The 19,101-nt window shown below is 46.6% G+C and overlaps 4 protein-coding genes across 4 annotated transcripts; 1 reads left to right on the top strand and 3 right to left on the bottom strand.

The window, feature by feature from the left end:
• Positions 1–189: 189 nt before the first annotated feature.
• Positions 190–5,284, bottom strand: F4813DRAFT_96061 (uncharacterized protein). The gene is made up of 3 exons (XM_049249082.1): positions 4,764–5,284; positions 2,190–4,679; positions 190–2,127 (listed from the first exon to the last, which is right to left on the bottom strand). Exons 1-3 carry the CDS (start codon positions 5,082–5,084, stop codon positions 232–234), a joined length of 4,707 nt encoding a protein of 1,568 aa, XP_049103979.1. The 5' UTR covers positions 5,085–5,284; the 3' UTR covers positions 190–231.
• A 658-nt stretch (positions 5,285–5,942) lies between these two features.
• Positions 5,943–7,616, bottom strand: F4813DRAFT_96104 (glycoside hydrolase family 61 protein). The gene is made up of 4 exons (XM_049249083.1): positions 7,127–7,616; positions 6,975–7,065; positions 6,748–6,875; positions 5,943–6,673 (listed from the first exon to the last, which is right to left on the bottom strand). Exons 1-4 carry the CDS (start codon positions 7,190–7,192, stop codon positions 6,215–6,217), a joined length of 744 nt encoding a protein of 247 aa, XP_049103980.1. The 5' UTR covers positions 7,193–7,616; the 3' UTR covers positions 5,943–6,214.
• Positions 7,617–11,628: 4,012 nt separating this feature from the next.
• On the top strand, positions 11,629–13,843 carry F4813DRAFT_343216 (cytochrome P450). The gene is made up of 6 exons (XM_049241506.1): positions 11,629–12,113; positions 12,169–12,257; positions 12,319–12,409; positions 12,471–12,972; positions 13,040–13,334; positions 13,412–13,843. Exons 1-6 carry the CDS (start codon positions 11,678–11,680, stop codon positions 13,727–13,729), a joined length of 1,731 nt encoding a protein of 576 aa, XP_049103981.1. The 5' UTR covers positions 11,629–11,677; the 3' UTR covers positions 13,730–13,843.
• Positions 13,844–13,903: 60 nt separating this feature from the next.
• F4813DRAFT_343217 (MFS general substrate transporter) lies at positions 13,904–16,010 on the bottom strand. Its single transcript, XM_049241507.1, has 5 exons — positions 15,810–16,010; positions 15,607–15,734; positions 15,162–15,543; positions 14,788–15,075; positions 13,904–14,731 (listed from the first exon to the last, which is right to left on the bottom strand). The coding sequence occupies exons 1-5, from the start codon at positions 15,923–15,925 to the stop codon at positions 14,110–14,112; spliced, it is 1,536 nt and encodes a 511-aa protein (XP_049103982.1). The 5' UTR covers positions 15,926–16,010; the 3' UTR covers positions 13,904–14,109.
• Positions 16,011–19,101: the final 3,091 nt, after the last annotated feature.

Consider the following 19,101-nt stretch of genomic DNA (forward strand, 5'->3'; position numbering starts at 1 on the left):
GAGTTCTAGGTACCTACTACCACTAGGACCCCGCAGTCTTCGAACCTACAGCACTATATTGAAGTCACCTAATCTTTACACAGTCTACCTAACTTGGTCCTTCTTCTCTCATAACTCATTGTCATCATCGTCATCATCATGCAATTGATCCAATACTGCGATATGGTTCTCTCATCCCTTAAAGCTTCCACGAACGCCTATTTTACCAGAATATTTCACATACAGCCTTACCTACGCCACAGCTTCCAGTGTTTGCAGGTTACCTTCAACAGTGTCGCCATCCAAATACAGCTTCCTCAACTCATCTTTCCACTCATCAAGAGACATCCACCTCTTCTCCACAGGCTTGGCGTCGGGAAGAGGTACTGAAGCCTTTGGAATTCCTTTATAAAAGCTTGCGTCGAAAGCGGGCACTTCGACAAAGGCATGCTCCTTCGTACACTTCAATCCTTTCTTCTGTAACCCGCCCTTCTTATGCAGCTCGTAACATTCGCTGTCAAGTTGAATTTGGCCTAAGCAGTCTGCACAGGTGTATAGAGGCACATCGACCACAGTCCACTGCTTGTCGCAGCCGTCACAGCTCACATACCAAGACGGCTTCTCAGGAGCTGTGGCGACATTGTCGTTGATAGCTTTTGATGGCGTAGGCGGCTCGAGCAGTACGCTACTAGGATTATCGCCTCCTTTAATCACACCGTCAATGGCCGCAGAGCTAGAGATACCGTTTATAACTGTGCCGTTTGGTGTATTAACATGATTGGCCGCCCAATCCTGCCATTTGACCAGAGCCTCATGCTGCGCCAAGTTGCGCAGATGCCACAAAATTCGAACACGTCTCGTATCCTCGATAGTAGTTAATAGGCGCTCTAGCAACCAGTATGCCATTTCATCGTTCTCCTGGTCTTCATCCGAAAGAAGTTCGATGCTTGTTCGTACTATCCTCTGCGTCCACTCCTTGGCAAGTTTTGAGCCGCTCTTACGCTTATGGTGGTATCGTACCAGGCAGCATATATTAACGTTGCTCCCCCAAATATTTAGCCTCTCGTTTGTGACATCTGGAAGCAAGTCGGCAATACGAGACCCGTAAAAGTCAACCTTGTCAACAACTAAACCAGGCTGGAACGCTTTACGCAAGTAGCTCTCGGCGAGAGAGTTGGTCATATCGTCTATATCATACCGAGATAAAGCATCGCTGGGGTGAAGCTTAACATCTTCAAGGGCCTTCTCCTGGATGGCGACAACTTTATCTTCCTGTAGTCCGTCGGCGGCGTTCGCAAGCGTCTTTGCAAAGCCGTGCCGGAGAAGGAACAGGAGATCGTGGTTTTCTCGTTTTACGCCCATATCTAACGCCAGGGTGAAGAAAGCCTCAATGACGTCCCAGCGGTTGGTTTCATCCGCAGCTTGGGCTAGCTTGTTAGGATCTGAATCGGTTGTCAGCTCATAGACGAATGCGTAAACCAACTCGTCGAAGTACTCGGCCCAAGTCTCGCTGGTCTTGTTCAACGTCTCGATAAAAGCAATAAACTCGGAAAATGCCCCGTGTTTCTGGTATCGAGTAAGGACCTCGGTATAGTCCGTGAAGCGGACGTAGTCGTACTCGAGACTCTCCCTATGGGTGCGTGCAGCAAGTTGATAGTCCCGAGACAGGTCCCACAGGCGATCTCCTAAATCCAACGTAATACGTGCTAGCAATGCTGAGTTAGAATCGTCCATAATCCAGTCTGGATCTCGAGCACGAATATTGTCAATTTCTTGTTTAGCCCGCGATAGTAGCTGCACTGCTTCTTCGTCGCCAGTGTTCGGCTGCTTTGCGATGAAATGAACCGCGTGCCAATTCCGAGGGTCAAGATCGACTGCCTTCCGTGCTCGGGATTGATAAATCTCGATGGCGCTGGCTTCGGAAGCACATAATTGAAATACAATTAATGCACCATGAGTCTCCCAACTCGACTCCGCTTCCGGCGTATCATTTGACTTTTGAAGCACTTCCGTTGCAAATGTCTCAATCTCATTTACTTGTTCAATAGTGAATTGTGCGCTTTCAAACTTGTCGGCGATGTGCACGTTGCTCTCCTCAGTATATGCAGATGGATCATTTGGCATCTGAGATGCCCTTTCTGGGTCAAGCTAAATAGAGGTTATCAGCTAACACTTCTCGCATGTTACTGACAAGAGGCTTGAAGACTCACTCGTGATAAATACCCGCGAATAAAACAACACGCACAACGGAAATGACGGTTAAGGAACTCCACACGGCGGAATAGATGGTCTGCCAAGTGTTTAGCAGCATACGAGAGCACTGTCTTGTGTAGGTTGGCGGAGCTCTTTACTTCTGCAACAAATGAGGCGCCTGGGTGGTCACTGGTGATGCGCTTCGTCACTGAAGAGTCACGCAGCCAGCGGGAGACCTCCTGGACTCCAGCCGTGGAATAAACCCATTCAATCCGAGTGTAGCGAATATCGACGTTCTCGTCGTCTTCCCAAGTTTGTTTGCTCACGCCCAGCTCGAAAGGCCAGAACAAGGAGTCAACTCCACATTCCTCTGTAAATAACTTCACGAGGAGTGGGCCAACTTGCGCTTTCAAATCTCGATCAGCTGCCGAGAGATCGACCTCTTTTAAATGGTCTAACAGCCAATTAATTGCATATTGACGGAGACCTCGGTTGTTTCTCAGTTCTTCCTCCGTAAGAATGGTCAAGCAGGCTATGGCGGCCTTTATATCAGCGTTATCGGGATCGAGGCAGATGTACTCCTTGTGTCTTGCGCCGAGCTTCATACGGAAAAAATGCTCGAATTCGAACCTTTCGTAGAGCTCGGGAGGACATACATTATTGAGAAAATGCTGGACGATAACAATTTCGGACTCTTGAATTATCTGCGGACCCGATGCGGCAACATCCATCGCGGCATTTGAGTCGGAACCTTTTGATGGGATTCTGTCTTTGATCTCTGCGGAGCGCCAATCGATATATCCTGAATCCTTTACGGCGAATATTGGGTACTTCTCCGCTAGCTTCTGGGCAAAAGGAAGTAGTGATATGGTCAGAGTTTTAGGGGTAGCCTCCTGGGCGATGCTCTCAATGTTTGGCGAGTCTGTCTTTCGTCGCGTAAGCGGGATAATGGGGTTGGGGGATTGCGCGACCGAGCTATTCCGGTATTTCACAGACAAGAGGTCTTCCATCATGTTGATTGTCAACCAACGTCGGCCAGTCTCGATCCATAGGATGATCTCATTTATTTCTTGAATTTCTTTGATGGTACGAGAGGTGTTGAGCCGCCGAAGTTCAGCATCTATCTGATCGACACGAGTCCTATCAGCATCCGCAAGCACCTCGTTGATATCATCAATCAAGTCGACCTTTGCAAGGGCATCAAGACTCGAGTTTAGCTTGAAGTAATCACCGGCACACTTGAATCGTAATGTCCTCAGGATCTTATCTCGCCACTCGGAAATACCTGGGCGGCTAGGATCTTTGAGGATAGGCATATTATCCATTCGAGAAATGATATACTTGTCAATATCATCTTGATTATGCTCGGAAATTGAAATCATGTTGAACTCGATCCCCCTTTCCTCTTCGAACCAATCCGAGACCATCTGCGGTCGGGTGGTCAAGAAGACTCGAGTCTTCTTGCCCATGTGTCCGGAGGTTAGTTTCTCGAGTAGTGGAACGAGGGTCTCGTCAAAGTTGTCGATGAATAAGAAGAATGCCGTATCCGGGTTCATGCGCTCTTTGTTGTTAATGAATAGCTGTTGCCAGAGGTCGAGCGAGCCATCAAATTCGGGAGTTCGCTCAAGGATTTGGTACACGGATTTAGTCATCGCTTCGTAGGCGATCGAAATCTGCCAGAGTAACGCCCGCGAAACTAACTCTAAAACAGTGCTGGTATCTTCATCGTCAGATTTCTTCTTGTCGACATCTACAAAGAAGTAAGGCGTGACAATTCGAGAAGCTGGTCCAACTTGACTTATCTTCCTTAGATATTTCATAGTGTTAGCCATCGCCGACGTTTTCCCAGAACCATTCCTGCCTCCCAAAACCATCACGGGCTTCTTAAAAGATTTAGAGTCCGTCCATTCCAGGAATACCTTATCTTCTAAGATCCACTTGCCAGTGTCATCGACCAGCATGTTTTTGCGAGCATCAAAAGTCTTTTGCCAAGATGGAATCGGCTCTCCGTCCTTGTCTAACGACGTAGGAGGGAAGCCTAGTGCTTTTGCAATGGCCGCCCTCCACTTCTTTGACTCTTGTTCCTTCTTCTGCTCCTTCTGGCCATCAAGTATTAACTTGATGTCTCCGGCGCTATCACTCACGATCTTGTAAGTCTGCGCGTTAACCAGAAGGGCTTCTTTATTATTGAGTCGATCCATGTAGCTAAGAAGGTCCTGAATGCCATTGTCATTCAAGAATAGCTGCTTCGTGAAGGCAAATAGCTTGTTGTGCTTTTTGCGCAGCTTGATTGTGCGATCGCATATTTCAACGAACAGTCGAAGGTTTTGAACCGCAACACGTGCAAGTCTCTTATCCATCTTTCCCTGGTAGGACTCGAGGCGCTCGAGGAATTCTGTACATTTCTCAAGCAACTCGGCAAGGTTATCAAAGATACCTTCATAGCCCTGCCAAGCTTGGATGACGAAGGTGAGTGCGTTGTAGCACATCCCCGCTGGGGCAAAGACCTACGAACCTCTGTTAGCGAGTCTTGTTATCGGTATCAAAGTCGATAGGCAAGATCATAGGCTTGCTAATATGAGTATACTCACGGTTGAGGCACCGTCGGCAACTATTCCTCCAACAGTATTTATACATTGTAACGTTCTATTGACTATATTTCTGAACGTGCCGAATTTCTCGGACTTCTTCTTGCTCGAGGCTTGCACGTCGTCAACGTACTTGAGAACAGCGTCTATGTCGAGGGTCCCTTGAACCCGTCTCGGATCCCCACCAGCGAGCTCGACGACCTTATTGTAGACTTCTTTCCAGATTGCTTCGATTTCTTTTTGTTCGGATATATCTGCCGTTTTTTCAATAGGGGAGCTTATGCTCAACGCACTAACCGAGGTTTGCAATGTTAGCGGTGCCATTTTAGCACATGCTATGTCGTTTATTGACGATATACACTTCTCTTCAGAACTAATGTTCCTCGAAAATAACAGGTTTCAGGTCATAATATATTATTCTACTCCATTGTTCTTAACCACCTTCAACTCGAGCAGCGGGACATTCGATACCCTAAAAATATTTGGACCCCAAGCGGCTCTTCACAGGGGTCCACATAGCCCTGGCTACCGCGATATGCAGTCAGCTCAGCTGAACTAGCCTACTTTCAAATCAGTCAATTCGCCGGGAAATCCCAGTTGGTTAGAGCAAGGAAGAAAGAAAAGGATGATGATTGGTATGTAGGGCAACGTCGCTTATGCACAGCCCCTTATCCCAACGGGGTATTTCGCCCCACGATACCATTTCTATGGGTTGATCGAGGAGCCTAACTACCCAGCCAGCCTAAGCAGCCCGAGGTAGAAGACCATAATAACTGCATAGGGAATATTCGAACACATAAGAAGGCTGAGAGGATAGGATGGGATCGTCTCATCAGCTTGCTTAAATTTCCCCTTGCCTCCCCGCACGGAAGGATTCGTTTGTCTGACAAATCCTTCAGATGTAGAAACATCTAGGGTCAGAGAGCGACTAATGAAACGACTCCCATCCCTCTACTCGGAACACGGCAGAGACTTGCGTAACGGTGGATAACGCCGGTCTATCACCTGCATCCACAGCGACACTTTGTTCAACCTTAGCTCATACCATAATTGACGATATTAATACCACCAGTTTCTTCGGTGAGCACTAAATCGAACTACCTAGCTTACATCCGAAGCACTTATATGTGGCGTGACTCATAATACCGGTATTTCTAGAATCAATAAGTTCTTACTTCGATAACATGATGCAAAAGGTCAATTCCACCACATTTTTCAACAAACACCCCTTAGTGGTCACATAGGTAGATAGGACTCGGTTACATTCAACTTTGTCTATAATTTCCTACTGGACTTATACACATTAACCCGCTTATTGACGGTCGGGATGTGTTTTTTAATGGCTGTCACATAGATAAACATAGATATGCAGGGTTATCTGCTTCCTATAGACCAAGCGGCTAATCAACACCCTCTCTTCATAAGCGACTGTCGCGCTATTTCGAGTCGCTCAATTAACATTGGATAACGGGGACGTTGCCGGGTGCGCTGTACGGCTTACCACCGTTGTCAGGCTGGCCAAGGGCACCGTAGATGTTAACAACGATGCTCGGGTCGTTCTTCTGGTAGGCACCGGGGAAGCTGACGGTCTGGCTAGGCGAGAAGTTACCGCTGCCGCCGACCTTGATCTGAGCGCACGATATGTAGAACTGGGCGCCGTTCGGCGACTTCGCAGAGTGCAGAGCTAGAGTCTCAACACGCATGAGGTAGTCTCCGGGGGCAATGCACTGCGGCAGTTGGAAGTTGACCCAGCCCTGGTTGGAAATCATGTGGTCGACACCCCACTGCTTGCTCGAGGTGTCGAAAGTGTCCTCCCAGATCTTGAACCACTTCAGTCCAGTCTTACTCGCAGTAGCCGCGTTGTCCACTTTGGCGAGCCATGCCGTGATAGGTCCCTTGTGCGACTTGGCAATCTATTACGTAGATGTTAGAACTGCTATCGTTTTTCTTTTTCCTTGGATAGGTAAGGTAAGTAGGTAGTTCTTACTGGGTTATCGGGGTCGTTAGCGAACTGTGCACCGCCGATGACGTGCCCGAAGTAGGCTCCTAGCTTATCGCCCGGAGCGACGCTGATGACCTTGTCGGAGGTATAGCCTTGCTTCTGGCAGATGATGTCTAGAGTGAAGGGTTAGTAATCTTTTCGAATTATTATCCCTATTTTTAATAGAAATTCCTAGTTATTAACTCTTTGTTGCAGCTCCCAGGCAGTCTTACCTTGTGAAGTCACATCGTAGACGGGGTTGTTGTCGCTTGGGGCTCGAAGACCAACTAGAGAGCCCTGCTTCTGGCCGTTGACTGAGACTTCCTAAACACATCATCATTCGTAAGTTATTGACCTTCGCAAGCTGCATTCAAGTTGTGCTTACTTGAAAGATGCAGTGAGCCTCAGCCGACAGGGCAAATGCCGCAACCGTGAACAAAGAGAACTTCATCTTGTCGTTGGCAGGTAGTTATGGGACAGGGTATGTTAGAACGACCCGGCTTGAGGTAGCGAGTTCGCTTTCTTTCGCCCCAGAGTTTCATCGCGCATATATATATAGATGGGTATATAACCCATGCAAGTTTGATGCGACTATATGCCGAACGAAATAAAGTAGAGACAAGCGATGCCGATACTAGCGAACCCCCTTCTACTCTATCTCCGTAACGCAGCAGGTCGCCTAAGCCTTCAATCAAGGCCAACAAGCCACTATTCAAGAATTCTCCGGCATAGGTTAGATCAATATCTGGCTCTGTCCAGATATTGGATGAGATTGTGGTACTCCCGGTGGGCCTGGGGTAATATAGCCGGTAGAGCCAGAGTTCATATCTAGGCTCCGACTGATTGGCTACGAGTCGATCAATATGGAATCAGGCAAGTTCCGTACGAGGACTCCTGGTAAAAACAGGAACGGGTTGGGAAATGGGTACGGGGAAATTATATTGCATCTGCATGGGGAATCCGGGGCGCATGAAGAGCGGACGGGATGACAGCCCTACGATCCGGACGCCAAGCGAGTCTGTCAAGCGCGTATGGCTGGGACGAAGATGAAATATGACAACTTCTTGCGTCCTAAGACATTGGTATTGGTGCGGTAATGGGGGTTTGGGGTGCCAGGTAGGCTGGGCTGGCGTGTCTTAGCTGCGCGGTGAGTATGATAAATACTCGTAAGGCCGAATCTATTCCAGTCGTAGAACTCCTACCCTATATACATACATATGACACAGAAAGGGCCGATTTGATTTGGAATTGCAGGTTTTAAAGCGCCCCTAAATCTATTATTTGTGTTGATGATGCGACCATGTTGTCTTTCGAGATGCATCTTCTTACTCCTCTATTATTTTTCCATGTCAGTCTTCGTCGCCTTGTTGTATCTATAGAGACGGTAATAAAGGCAAAGGCAAGATATGGAATAGAGAATGAGGTACTTAGGCATAACGACCAACCGTTTGGTATGAAGAGGTAACAGTGAGTTGGGACAGTTATGATAGATACATGCGTTATTTCGCCTAGACCACGTTTATCCCTTTCATTTGGGCTACTAAGCGTGAATAGTTCATATCTTGTGTAGTTTGTGCGATCCTAAAGCTTGTCACTAGGGAAGTCTACTAAGAAGTTATAGGTGATAGTTCCCGGAAACAAAAATGTCGCTCGTCTAGGAGGCAGGTGGGTAACTAACATCTACTACTGGGTAATCTAGAAAAATATATCGAGATATATGTACCTCAAGGCATTATATCAGTGTTATTAATGAAGGATATTATTCGGAATTTTATCTCCTAGTGTTGTCAAGGTTATTAGCTTCTCAGGTCCTATTCGCCTTTCACACTCTCGCTGGACAGGGCAAAGAACTTTGGAACAGCCATCAATTATACTTATGGTAGATGCTTAAACTCTATGCATATGAAATCTAGGGTGAGGATAGTCTAGGATGATAGACTTTATAGACCCCGAAGACCCTTCTTGTCTACCCGTTCCATGAACAAATCTAAAATATCACCTAGAACATTTAGAATAGAAAACTAGTAGGGAGTAGGAAGAAAGTTGGTCTTTAGTTATTTCTTAAATATTGTATTCGGCAAAGTGTTGTCGGAATCTTCAACATTGGGCATTTTCCTGATAAGTCCGTTTTCGACCTGACGTTGCCGATATCCGAAAAAGGGGTCGGCATCTATATTGGGATAGTGACCTTATAGGAGTTGGCTGCTTACGGATATTCGCCACTACCTTTAACCACAGTAACGTATAGAAAAGAACAATAGTGGGGATGGGATTGTTTGGCTGCACACTATTTATTAGACTCATTATTGATTATTATGATCTGGAAACATACGTGCAATATAGGCTATGAAGTAGAGCTAGGAGATCACGCTGGTTTGACGAAGGTACTCGAATAGTGCGATTATTGGGCTTGCTTATTTAGTAGCCACCCATATTACTCTAAAGGCAGAGATATGACTCAGGCCTGCCACAGATAAGTATTGGTTACCTAGAGCCTCCGGTTTATCTATGCTACATGACTCGGAAAGGATGGCAAAAGTGTATAGAGGGTGGTATGACGCGAGCAAGGAATGGAGAAATAAATCTGTCGCCTTACGAGAAATTATGGATTTCCTTTGAATTTACCTAAGCTAGGGCTGAACCATTGGCATAGCTGTTCATCGCACATATAATCCCTATTCAGAATCTGATGGTGCACGAGGACCACTCGTCATGGAAGCTCAAGTCCAAGTCACACTTTCTCGCGTCGAACCGTTGGCTGTTTGGAGTAAGAAGGACCGTATTAAGACATTTAATACGCTGTGAGCTCTTCGAGGCAAGCGTTTTAGTAGTCCTTAAACGAAATTTAAATTACATCTAATAAGGTATAATATTGTGGTCACCTGGGAGGTAGGTATATCAAATCTAATAACTCCTGGTCTTATCGTAATGCGTAAAATGAATGGCGGTAAGTTGGGGCTCATTGATAGTAAGGAATAACAGCTCTACCAATGCCCGTTCTTATCATATCCCTAGAATGTCGACCCCTAATATATAGCTGGAGCGCAATAGGCAAGCCACTGCCCGACTTAAACGTCTCTAACCCCCTGACGATAACAAATACGAATTGATTGGCTAACGAGTATAGAGAAGCTGTGATGATCTCCCTCGCGTCGTGAGAATATACGCTGGCCGAGGAAGGACCGCGATGGGATATCTACGCGTAAAGAAGGAGTCACTGCAGAAAGTAAAAAGAGCTATCATTTCAGAAGTTTGGCGTCGCTTAAATAACTCAGGGGCTAGCCTCTTAACCAACAACTCATCTCTGGTTGTTTCTTGTAATAGAAATTTCATACATCTCTCAAAAGTTATTTTGTAGATGTTAGTTTGTATAACTACCTAGGTAGTTGTAGATTAGTTACATGATTATACTGGACCATCCTCATTTACGCGTTGAGGTTCGAAATGCTCGTATTCGGATTTCTCAGCTGGGCACAATACAGTCGATTTAATATGTAAGACGTAAACCACTTCGAAATCCCATTTCTTGACTCAGAATTTCAGGGATCGTTGTTACCTCTCTTGATATATTCCATTCTATTAAATTTTTATCCGCAAACGTTTTTCATGATTATGATCCCCATCCAAGTGCCAACATGCAATCTAGGGAGGGAGGAAGTCTTGGATCAGATATGCTGATATGCTTCTAGAAGGAGGAGAACCCCTGGAGGTTACATTACGCGTAATCTAAGCCCTACGGATGTAAAAATAAGCTTAAAGGTGGCTGGGCCGAGACACTCGGATGTGTCTGAATGGGGACTTACAAGGCGAAAAATGACCAGATTAAGGTAACTCCACGCGGCATTACATATAATGTGCAAATTTGGAAAATCCCGAATCACAGGTTCCAATGTGAACTCGAGCCGGCAAATCCTGCCTTCATTCGAATTTGGGTTTTAAGTCTTCAAGTAGGTATTCTAATATTTGAAATTGTTTGCAACCTCCCTTCACCGTCTCCGCTCGGATTTAGCTACCGTTGGCTTGGTACAGGTAGTATGGTATTATTTTTAGGGCATCTCGAACCAAGGCTAACCCCGGCTATGTACTTCGCTGACCTGATGGCTCGTGCAATAATATGTATTGGACTTGGTAATTATGGGCCTTTATTTATGATCTAAAAGCAAGACATTCACATTCACGGGCCTATTCTTCAGCTGAATTGCTAGTTAATAGAATAGGATCATAATCCAAGAACACTAGCAACTAGATTTCGCCAGTCTTCTGCACTTGCCATATATAGTAGATCCTACGGCGACGATCAGTGACGCTGACCTGTGCACACCATCCTAACCTAGTGTAGTGTCTGGTAAGCAATGCCTACTTCGGTATTCAATACCTACCAGACAGCCAGGGTATTCGGAAGTAAAGAAGTTCCGTGAGTTAGTCAAGGGAGAATACTACTCTAGTTTGATTACATTAGGTAGGTAGGTTAGGTAGGTATCCTAGTATTACATGGTTAGTTGTTGTCGATTTGAGCCATGTGATAAATCTTGTTGTTTGTCATTCTGCTGTGTATACGTAGCACGCGAGATATGCAAGGGATCTAGGTTACATATCTCTCTGTCTCTTCTTTGGTGACTTAAAGACTACCTACGATTTTGATGAGAACCAATAGCAAACAGTGCAAACAGTGACATGGTGATATGCCTTGTAATTATGTAGGTTACATATGTATTATTAGACGTCAGTTCTAGAGTCGTATTCGTTTCCCAGGCTAAGAGTTCAAATGCGATGGAGATAATTGGCCCATAATCCGTAGACCCGTACCCCATCGACGGTACCACTTACACACCCTCTCCCTGTCCCTGTCTCCCTTGCAATTTAGTGGGACGGGCAAGCTCACTCCCGGTTGTAATGAAACCCTTTCCGCGCATCTAGTGTACTGCTAGGTAGACGGATGCATGGTCCCATCATCCAATTATATTTATTTCCCTTGCCCTATGCAGATCACGAAGTGTTGCAGATTCAGAATAAAAAGGACCCGTCTGCTAGGTACTTAAGAGTCCTCCCCTCAAAGTCGGCGGCTTTGGTAGTCGACCTCTTTAAGCACAATCTACACAGACAGAGCTCACCGAGAAAAACGATGGATGTGGCTGCAAGTTTCCTCGAGGAGCGGGGACCTGTCCTTGTGTCCGTCGCTGTTATCGTTACCTCAGTATTCCTCGCTACGGTGTTCCTTGGAAGTGGTAGCAGTACGTTACCGCTGATGGGACTGGAATATGGAAGTGCATCAAAGCGAAGAAAGGCGTTCGTGACGCGGGGCTGGGAATTCTACAAAAAGGGATACGACTTATTTAAATCTACTACGGCATTCAGGGTGACGACTCTTGATGGTACGAAGAGGACCCGTTTCTTAACAAATAGGAAAATGCTGATCTTGTTGGATAGGCGACCGTATTGTCCTACCTCGAAGACTTATGGAGGAAGTGAGGCATCTGCCGGATGATGTTATAAGTCTCGACAAAGCTTTCGATGTTGTATGATATACATAACTATCAGCAATCTTGAGCTACAATCCCAGGTACTAACTTATTGCAGACCAACGAGCACCACCGCCTCGGTATCGGTAGACCGCAAGTATCGGGTTTGGTCATGGCCGTCGTTCGAGGTGACCTTACTCGTAGCCTAGGTAAGCTTATACATTATACATTGAAACTGTTCTGGGATAGCCAATTTAACCGACTTCGAAGTGCGTATCAACCCTCGGCTTTCCGCGGAGACGGAACGTACTATTCGCGAGGAATTGCCGCCATGCGATGACTGGACATCCGTGGTAGTTTACCAGACACTTTTGCGCATGGTTGCTACCATCTCCGGTGCTCTATTCATTGGACCTGAGCTGTGTCGCTCGGATGAGTATTTGCAGGCCAGTATCGGATACACGCTAGACTACGTCAACGGCATCCAGGGGCTCAAGAAGTGGAACCGATGGTTGCGATGGGTTGGCCGATACTTCACACCCGAGGTCACCAAGCTGTTTGAAGATCGCAAGAAGGCGCATGCTTTCCTACAACCCGTTCTCGAAAAGCGCCGTGCTGCTATGAAGGCAGGCGAGGAGGTTTCCGACGATGCTTTACAGTGGATGATGAAGAAGGCCGATGAGCTGGGGTTTACCGACGAAGTAATCGCCGAAGCGCAGCTAAACCTCAGCATGGCTGCTATTCACACCACGTCCCTCTCGGTTACAATGATGTAAGATTGATCCCCATAACCCCTAGTATCTTTCCAAAGCGAACATTGCATTAACCTTTCCCTGCAGCCTTTACGACCTAGTAGTAAGACCTGATATAATCGATGAGCTACGAAATGAGATCAAGACTGTCCTTGCTCGCTACGACGGTGTCACAACAAGTCAAGCTCTTTTCGAGATGAAGCTGCTTGACAGTGTCATGAAGGAGTCGCAGCGGACGAACCCTGCCAGCCTGGTCCGATTTACGCGATATGTCCAAAAACCCGTTACTCTTAGCGATGGTACTTACCTGCCCGCCGGTTACTTGATCGAGGCGCCGTACGCGCTGGCTGTGATGGATCCTGAGTTATACCGCAATCCGGAGGTAAGATTAGCGTGAAAATATCGCGGCTTCTATCCGTATAAACATCAAGAGGCAAAAGAAAGCTGACAACATTATAGGAGTTTGACGCTCACCGATTCTTGAACCTACGAAACGGCACGACGGAGGATACTCTAGGGTACAAGAACAAGGAGCAATACCAGTTCGTGACGGTGACGAAGGACTTCATGCATTTCGGATATGGCCGCCATTCATGCCCTGGCCGTTTCTTTGCTGCCAACGAGATTAAGCTGATCCTCGCGCGCATCCTTCTCGAGTACGACCTCAAGATGCCCGAGGGCCTTACCGAGCGCTATGCCAACATCAACATGGGCACTGACGTTCTTCCCGACCCAACGAAGGAAATACTATTCAAGAGGGTTAAGACGGCCGCGTAAGGAAATTGTCGTAATTCATTGTTACCTATGTTTAGCTGCGCTACTTTGTTAATTTTCATCACCAAAATAGATAAAATAATAAATTACAACGAAGTTCCTTTCAGCTGTCCCAGGTATCTAATATGTAACTTGCTGTGCGTTCAAAAACCTACAGCACAATAAATGTAGAAGGTCTTATGTAAATGAGACATTATATAGCCTCGTGCTTTAGGCAACTATCTACCTACTAGGTTAATGTATATCGAAGGCCACACACGTATTTACTGGGGACGTGACTATCCATAGAGTAGTATTAAATACAAGGTTGGGGCTGACTATCATATGAAAGCTCCGCAATGAACCCGCAACCAGCAATGCATATCGAGCCTTGAATAAAAGGCTCAGGGCTTCCATCTCCAGCCGGGATGCTTCCACTCGAGACTCTCAATCTGCGCCTGTGATAAACCCTCCAACTCCTTACCGATGTCCAGCTTCTCGCGTCGCTTGTTGTCCGCCTTCATCCAAAATAGGGTCACGGTACTTACAATGAGTAACGTGCCGGAGGCAGCAAGGTTCAACCCGTTGCCAATAGGGTAATCGGGTCCGTCCCAGGATAGATACGACCAAGTAGCAATGAGGCCACCAAGGGCGCCGAACGTCATGTTGGTCCCGAGGCTTACGCTGCGCGCCGTGTCGCTGACAACTTGTGCCGCTACCTGCGCATTACTCAATGCCCCAACGGCGAAACAACTGACGGCCGTGAAAAAGGTTGCTGCGTACCTCACCTTGGGGTCGGTGCTTGCTAGGAACATGATGTAACCCATCATTGTCAAGGGCGCGGTGAGGATTAAGAAGACCTGTCGTTTGTCCATTCGCCAGCTAAGAAGCGGAATAACAAGTTCGAATGCGGCTCCGACAACGTACGGTGGAACGGTGTATAGCTGCTTCTGGACCGTCGTGTAATGAGGATAGATAGTGGCTACGATAGTAGGCGTGAAGAAGGCTAGGCCTTGGACTGTAATGCTGTGGTTTTCAAGTTAGTGATCGCGGAAACATTGAGCGAAACGGGATATACATACTTATTAAGTAGGAAGATGAAACTGGTCGATAGGACAACAGGGTTCCAGAAACCTAGCCAGAGTTTCTTGCGGTCCGTCTTATCGAGAACAACAGTTTGGGCCAAACGTTCCGACTTAACACGGGCGACTGCTAGAGTCTTTTCTTCTTCCGTGAGCCAGCGTGCCGTCTCGGGACGGTCGGTAAGCGTGACGAACGAGATCAATGACAGACCTACCGTGATGATGCCCTCGACCAAGAAAATCATACGCCAAGCGATAACACTACCGATGTTGGATAGACTTAAAAGACTGTTGTGCATGAGTTAGCGGCGATTCTTAAGCATCATAGGCAGTATGAAACCTCGATAAAGTAAGTGATTAATCAGAATACGTACCCAGAAGCGATCAGTCCTCCAAATGCGCCAGCAAGTGGTGCCATGACAACAAAAAGAGAGATCCGGAAAACCAGTTCGGAGCGGCGGTACCACCGGGAAAGATAGTAGGACATTCCGGGCATCATGCCGGCCTCGAAGACGCCAAGGAGAAAGCGGACGCCACAAGCCGTCGGCAAATCACGAACGAAGGCCATGCCAAGAGAGGAAATGCCGAAGCCGAGACATAGAATGGGGATAACCCAGCCGGGACCGAGCCACTTGCACGCCAGATTGGACGGGATCTCGAAAAGGCAGTAGCTGATGTAGAAGATGGATAGAAGCATGTTGTAGTCGTTGCCCTTCATGCCCAGGTCCTCCTCGAGACCGGCGAGTCTTGCATTGCCTGCAAGCTGTCAGTATAACTAACGAAAATAGAAATTAAAGCACGCATAGGTAGGTGAGGTACCTATATTCGATCGGTCGATGAAGCAAAATAGATACAAGATAGACACCGTCGGGACTATCATGCAATCTATCTTATTACGGAGTCTTCTCTCGGCTTCCCGGTCGAACTCGGTGACAGACACACCGCGACTACAAATTAGAACTTGGTAAGCATACCCGTACTCTCTTAACCTTGGGTACTTAGTAATGCTCGTAGCACCTCACCTGTCGGTTGCCGCGACGCCCTTCTCGGCGGCGGAATGTAGATCCTTCTCGACACGCTCTTCCTGCGAGGTGTTTCCCTCTTCCTGGCCGGAAACGTTGCCGTCGGACGTCGCCATGTCTATCGTCGTGATTTCTCTGCCTCCCTTTTTTTTTATCCAATGAGGAAAGGAAAGAGAAATAATATATGTATCAGCGGGAAAGGGGGGGGGGGGGGTAGAGAAAAAAAAAAGGCGTTGAGATTAAGCTTATGGGGGGCTGCAGGATTATTTATCGGGGTAATTTATTTTGTCTCTGCGCAGATAGCATTTATACCCTCGTATGTAGGTAGGTTGCTATGCAGGGTAAGGGAGGGTGTCAAAGAGTTGATCCTTTTGGTAGGGAACCTCGGTGACGCAGAATTAATAAGACTTTGTACGCATCTTGGCCAACAACACTACGAGGTTTAATAGGGTAGTTACGAACTATGTTTGTGTTGGTTTCCCTGGGACTATACTGATACCATGATATATACATAACATTAACAAACGTACCTAGGTGCTTTTAGCACACGTACCTACTTACGTACCCCAGTAGGTATTAGAGGGGAAACACAGGGAACCTGGTGTTGAGAGCTTGGACTTGATTGCTGGAGAATTGCCAAATCACTGAGAGGCGGTAGCAAGGTGACATATGAGAATTACCAGGGTACATAACAGTTACATTCGGCATTGGTGCACTATGGGGTCAAGAATGGGGGGGAGGTGTGGGTGTGAGTGTTAACCCCAACCTTGTCAAAGTATGCCGAGATGCAAAGACGTACCTGTGTAAGTAAGGTAGGCAATGGTACTCAGCTTTAACCAATCATAATAGAGACAAAAGATCTATACATTCACTAGTAGTGAAAGAGTCTCATTAATCAAACTAGTTAATCGGATTCTTTGTTGACGTTATGGGGGTTGGTCTCGTCCCCCTAGGAGCTCCATACGTCTTATACGCATCGGATATTACACATAACTATCGGACTTAACACAACTTAAGACTATACACCTATTAACTAACTAACCAAGACATTATAATATTATAGAATTATACAAAATCCCATATTATAACTAAATTACGTAGTATCTTAAGAGGTAATTACAAACATTCTTCAAAGCAATCGAGAAGCGTAACATGGCGTCAAGCCCTACGAGATTTTGATCGTGTGCATAGGTATGTACAACAGTTTAAATTTATTAGCCTGCAGCGGCCCGCGCATGCCAAGCTTCGGGGGTTCAGGGGTTTTGATTGATTGAATCTGATCTACCTATGTACACGATATGTACTATGTAACGGCGAAGCTACATAAATACCCCACATTCCGGTCGTGTTTGGCGATGGCTTCCAATTCTTAGGGTTCTAGGATTAGGGGGCTTGATATACTTATTAACAGGTTCTCAGAAGTGAGTTATTATTGTTTAACTAGGTACCTAGATACCTAGTTGTACATAACAGTTTAATATTAATAGTTAACTATCGTCTCCACGTCATGGTATTTAGTTGCATGCTGGTTTAACAGCCGGATCAACTAGGGTATAGGCTTTAAAGTAACTAAACTACATCCAAACCTCTCCCATTGACAGACTGGATAACCCAACCGCCCATCTGGCCGTGCTGCCTCCAAGCTGTGCTACGTGAATCTTCGGGGGATGCCCCTTTAGTACTTGCTTAGTTGAGCATTGCGCGATGAATTCGCTGCTTTACACTTGAGATGAAGGCATACCGTATACGTGCGGGCTCATGTCAAGGCAAAGGTAGTGTTTACTTAATGCCTGATATTCTAACAACCGTGACACCATTGTCATTGTTCCTATATAAGGTGACTACCCGCGAGCGTTTGATATACCTGTAATATACCTGTAATATAACTGTAGCAAGACCCAGGTTAGACATATTATTTCGCACTATCTTCATAAAAGACCATTGGCCTTTAAAGCCAACGACTGGCCACGATCAGTTAGTTCCCGACGCACCATAGCAAAGCTCATCCAGATCAACGACCGGCTCAAACGAGCCCACGGAAAACGCTATAGCAGAATCTGTCTTTTGGCTCTTTTTCGCCTTGAGCTCCTTAGCTTCCCATTCCAGAATCTCGATCTGGGGATACCTTCTCATCCAATGTACGATCCACTGCTTCCCAAGCTTCTTATCCGACCCCTGCTTCTTCAGCACCCGTTCCGCAAGACCGAACAGTTCGTTCTTAGTCGGCGGGCATCCTAGCGCCGACTGAGCGGTCGCCCAGTCGGCGAGAAGACCTTCTTGCCTGAGGGTCAACCGAGATAGTTCGCTGCGGAGGTTCTTAGGTGCTCTGCCCCGTGTCCGTGCGTTTAGATGGCTAGGCGGGACGCCGAACCGTCTAGCTGCCTCGCCGATCTTGTCCCCATTCTGGACTGCCTCGACAGCACTTGCCATATCGGCCTCCGTCCATTGGTACCTGGTCCGCTGCTTGTTCTCCTCGTCCGACTTACGAGGAGGCGGTCTGGGCCGTTTATCACCTAACCGCTCCGCCAATGTAGTCTTAGGGACGTTGAACCTGATAGAGGCTTGGCGGAGTGATAGACCTTCTTCTGCAATGGCTTGTTCTGCCCTTGCCATGTCGTCTTCTGAGTAGGCCCGGTATTTAACACGGCTCCTCGGGTGGCCTAATAGGTTTGGCGGTACTATATAAAGTGGGATTTGCATAGTAGCTGTATCCGATAGATCCATAGTAAATGTCCATGCATTGAAGATTACGATAAACCAAAGTAATTATTGACGAAGCTGCTCGACAAAAGACATTTATTGATCAAAACGTATTCCAATATGTTCTAGTACTTATTCTAGTTAAATCAAACGGTCAATCGTAACGAAGGGTGCCCCAATTCCTGGTTTTTAGTGATACGATGATCATTTACTAAGGGGGAAAGCCTAGACACGTGAAATTCCGCTTGTAATGGGGTAGATTTTCGTCGTACGCCTTGAGACCTCTTCATAGGTAAGTTGCATATAGAGGTAGGTAGGTAAGTCTTGTACTTTCGCTGTTGGATCTCAAGGGACTTGAAGTTTCTCAAGATTTCTCATCGCAGATAGGGGTAAGAAATTCCCAGTTAACATCATAGCAATTGTATATGTTTTGTCATATTATTTGTTTAACGCTGTAAACATGAGTAGATGGAGGGTACATTGCTCCCATTAACATCAACTTATTTCATTTATTGTCTCACATCCATCCCCCATCCCCCATCCCCAGGACTGCCGCTATCGGCTACCAGTAATAGAATACGTGGTCTGCTGG

This window comes from Daldinia decipiens, assembly GCF_022478715.1.
Source record: "Daldinia decipiens strain CBS 113046 unplaced genomic scaffold F4813scaffold_2, whole genome shotgun sequence".
In the NCBI taxonomy this organism is placed as follows: Eukaryota; Fungi; Ascomycota; class Sordariomycetes; order Xylariales; family Hypoxylaceae; genus Daldinia; species Daldinia decipiens.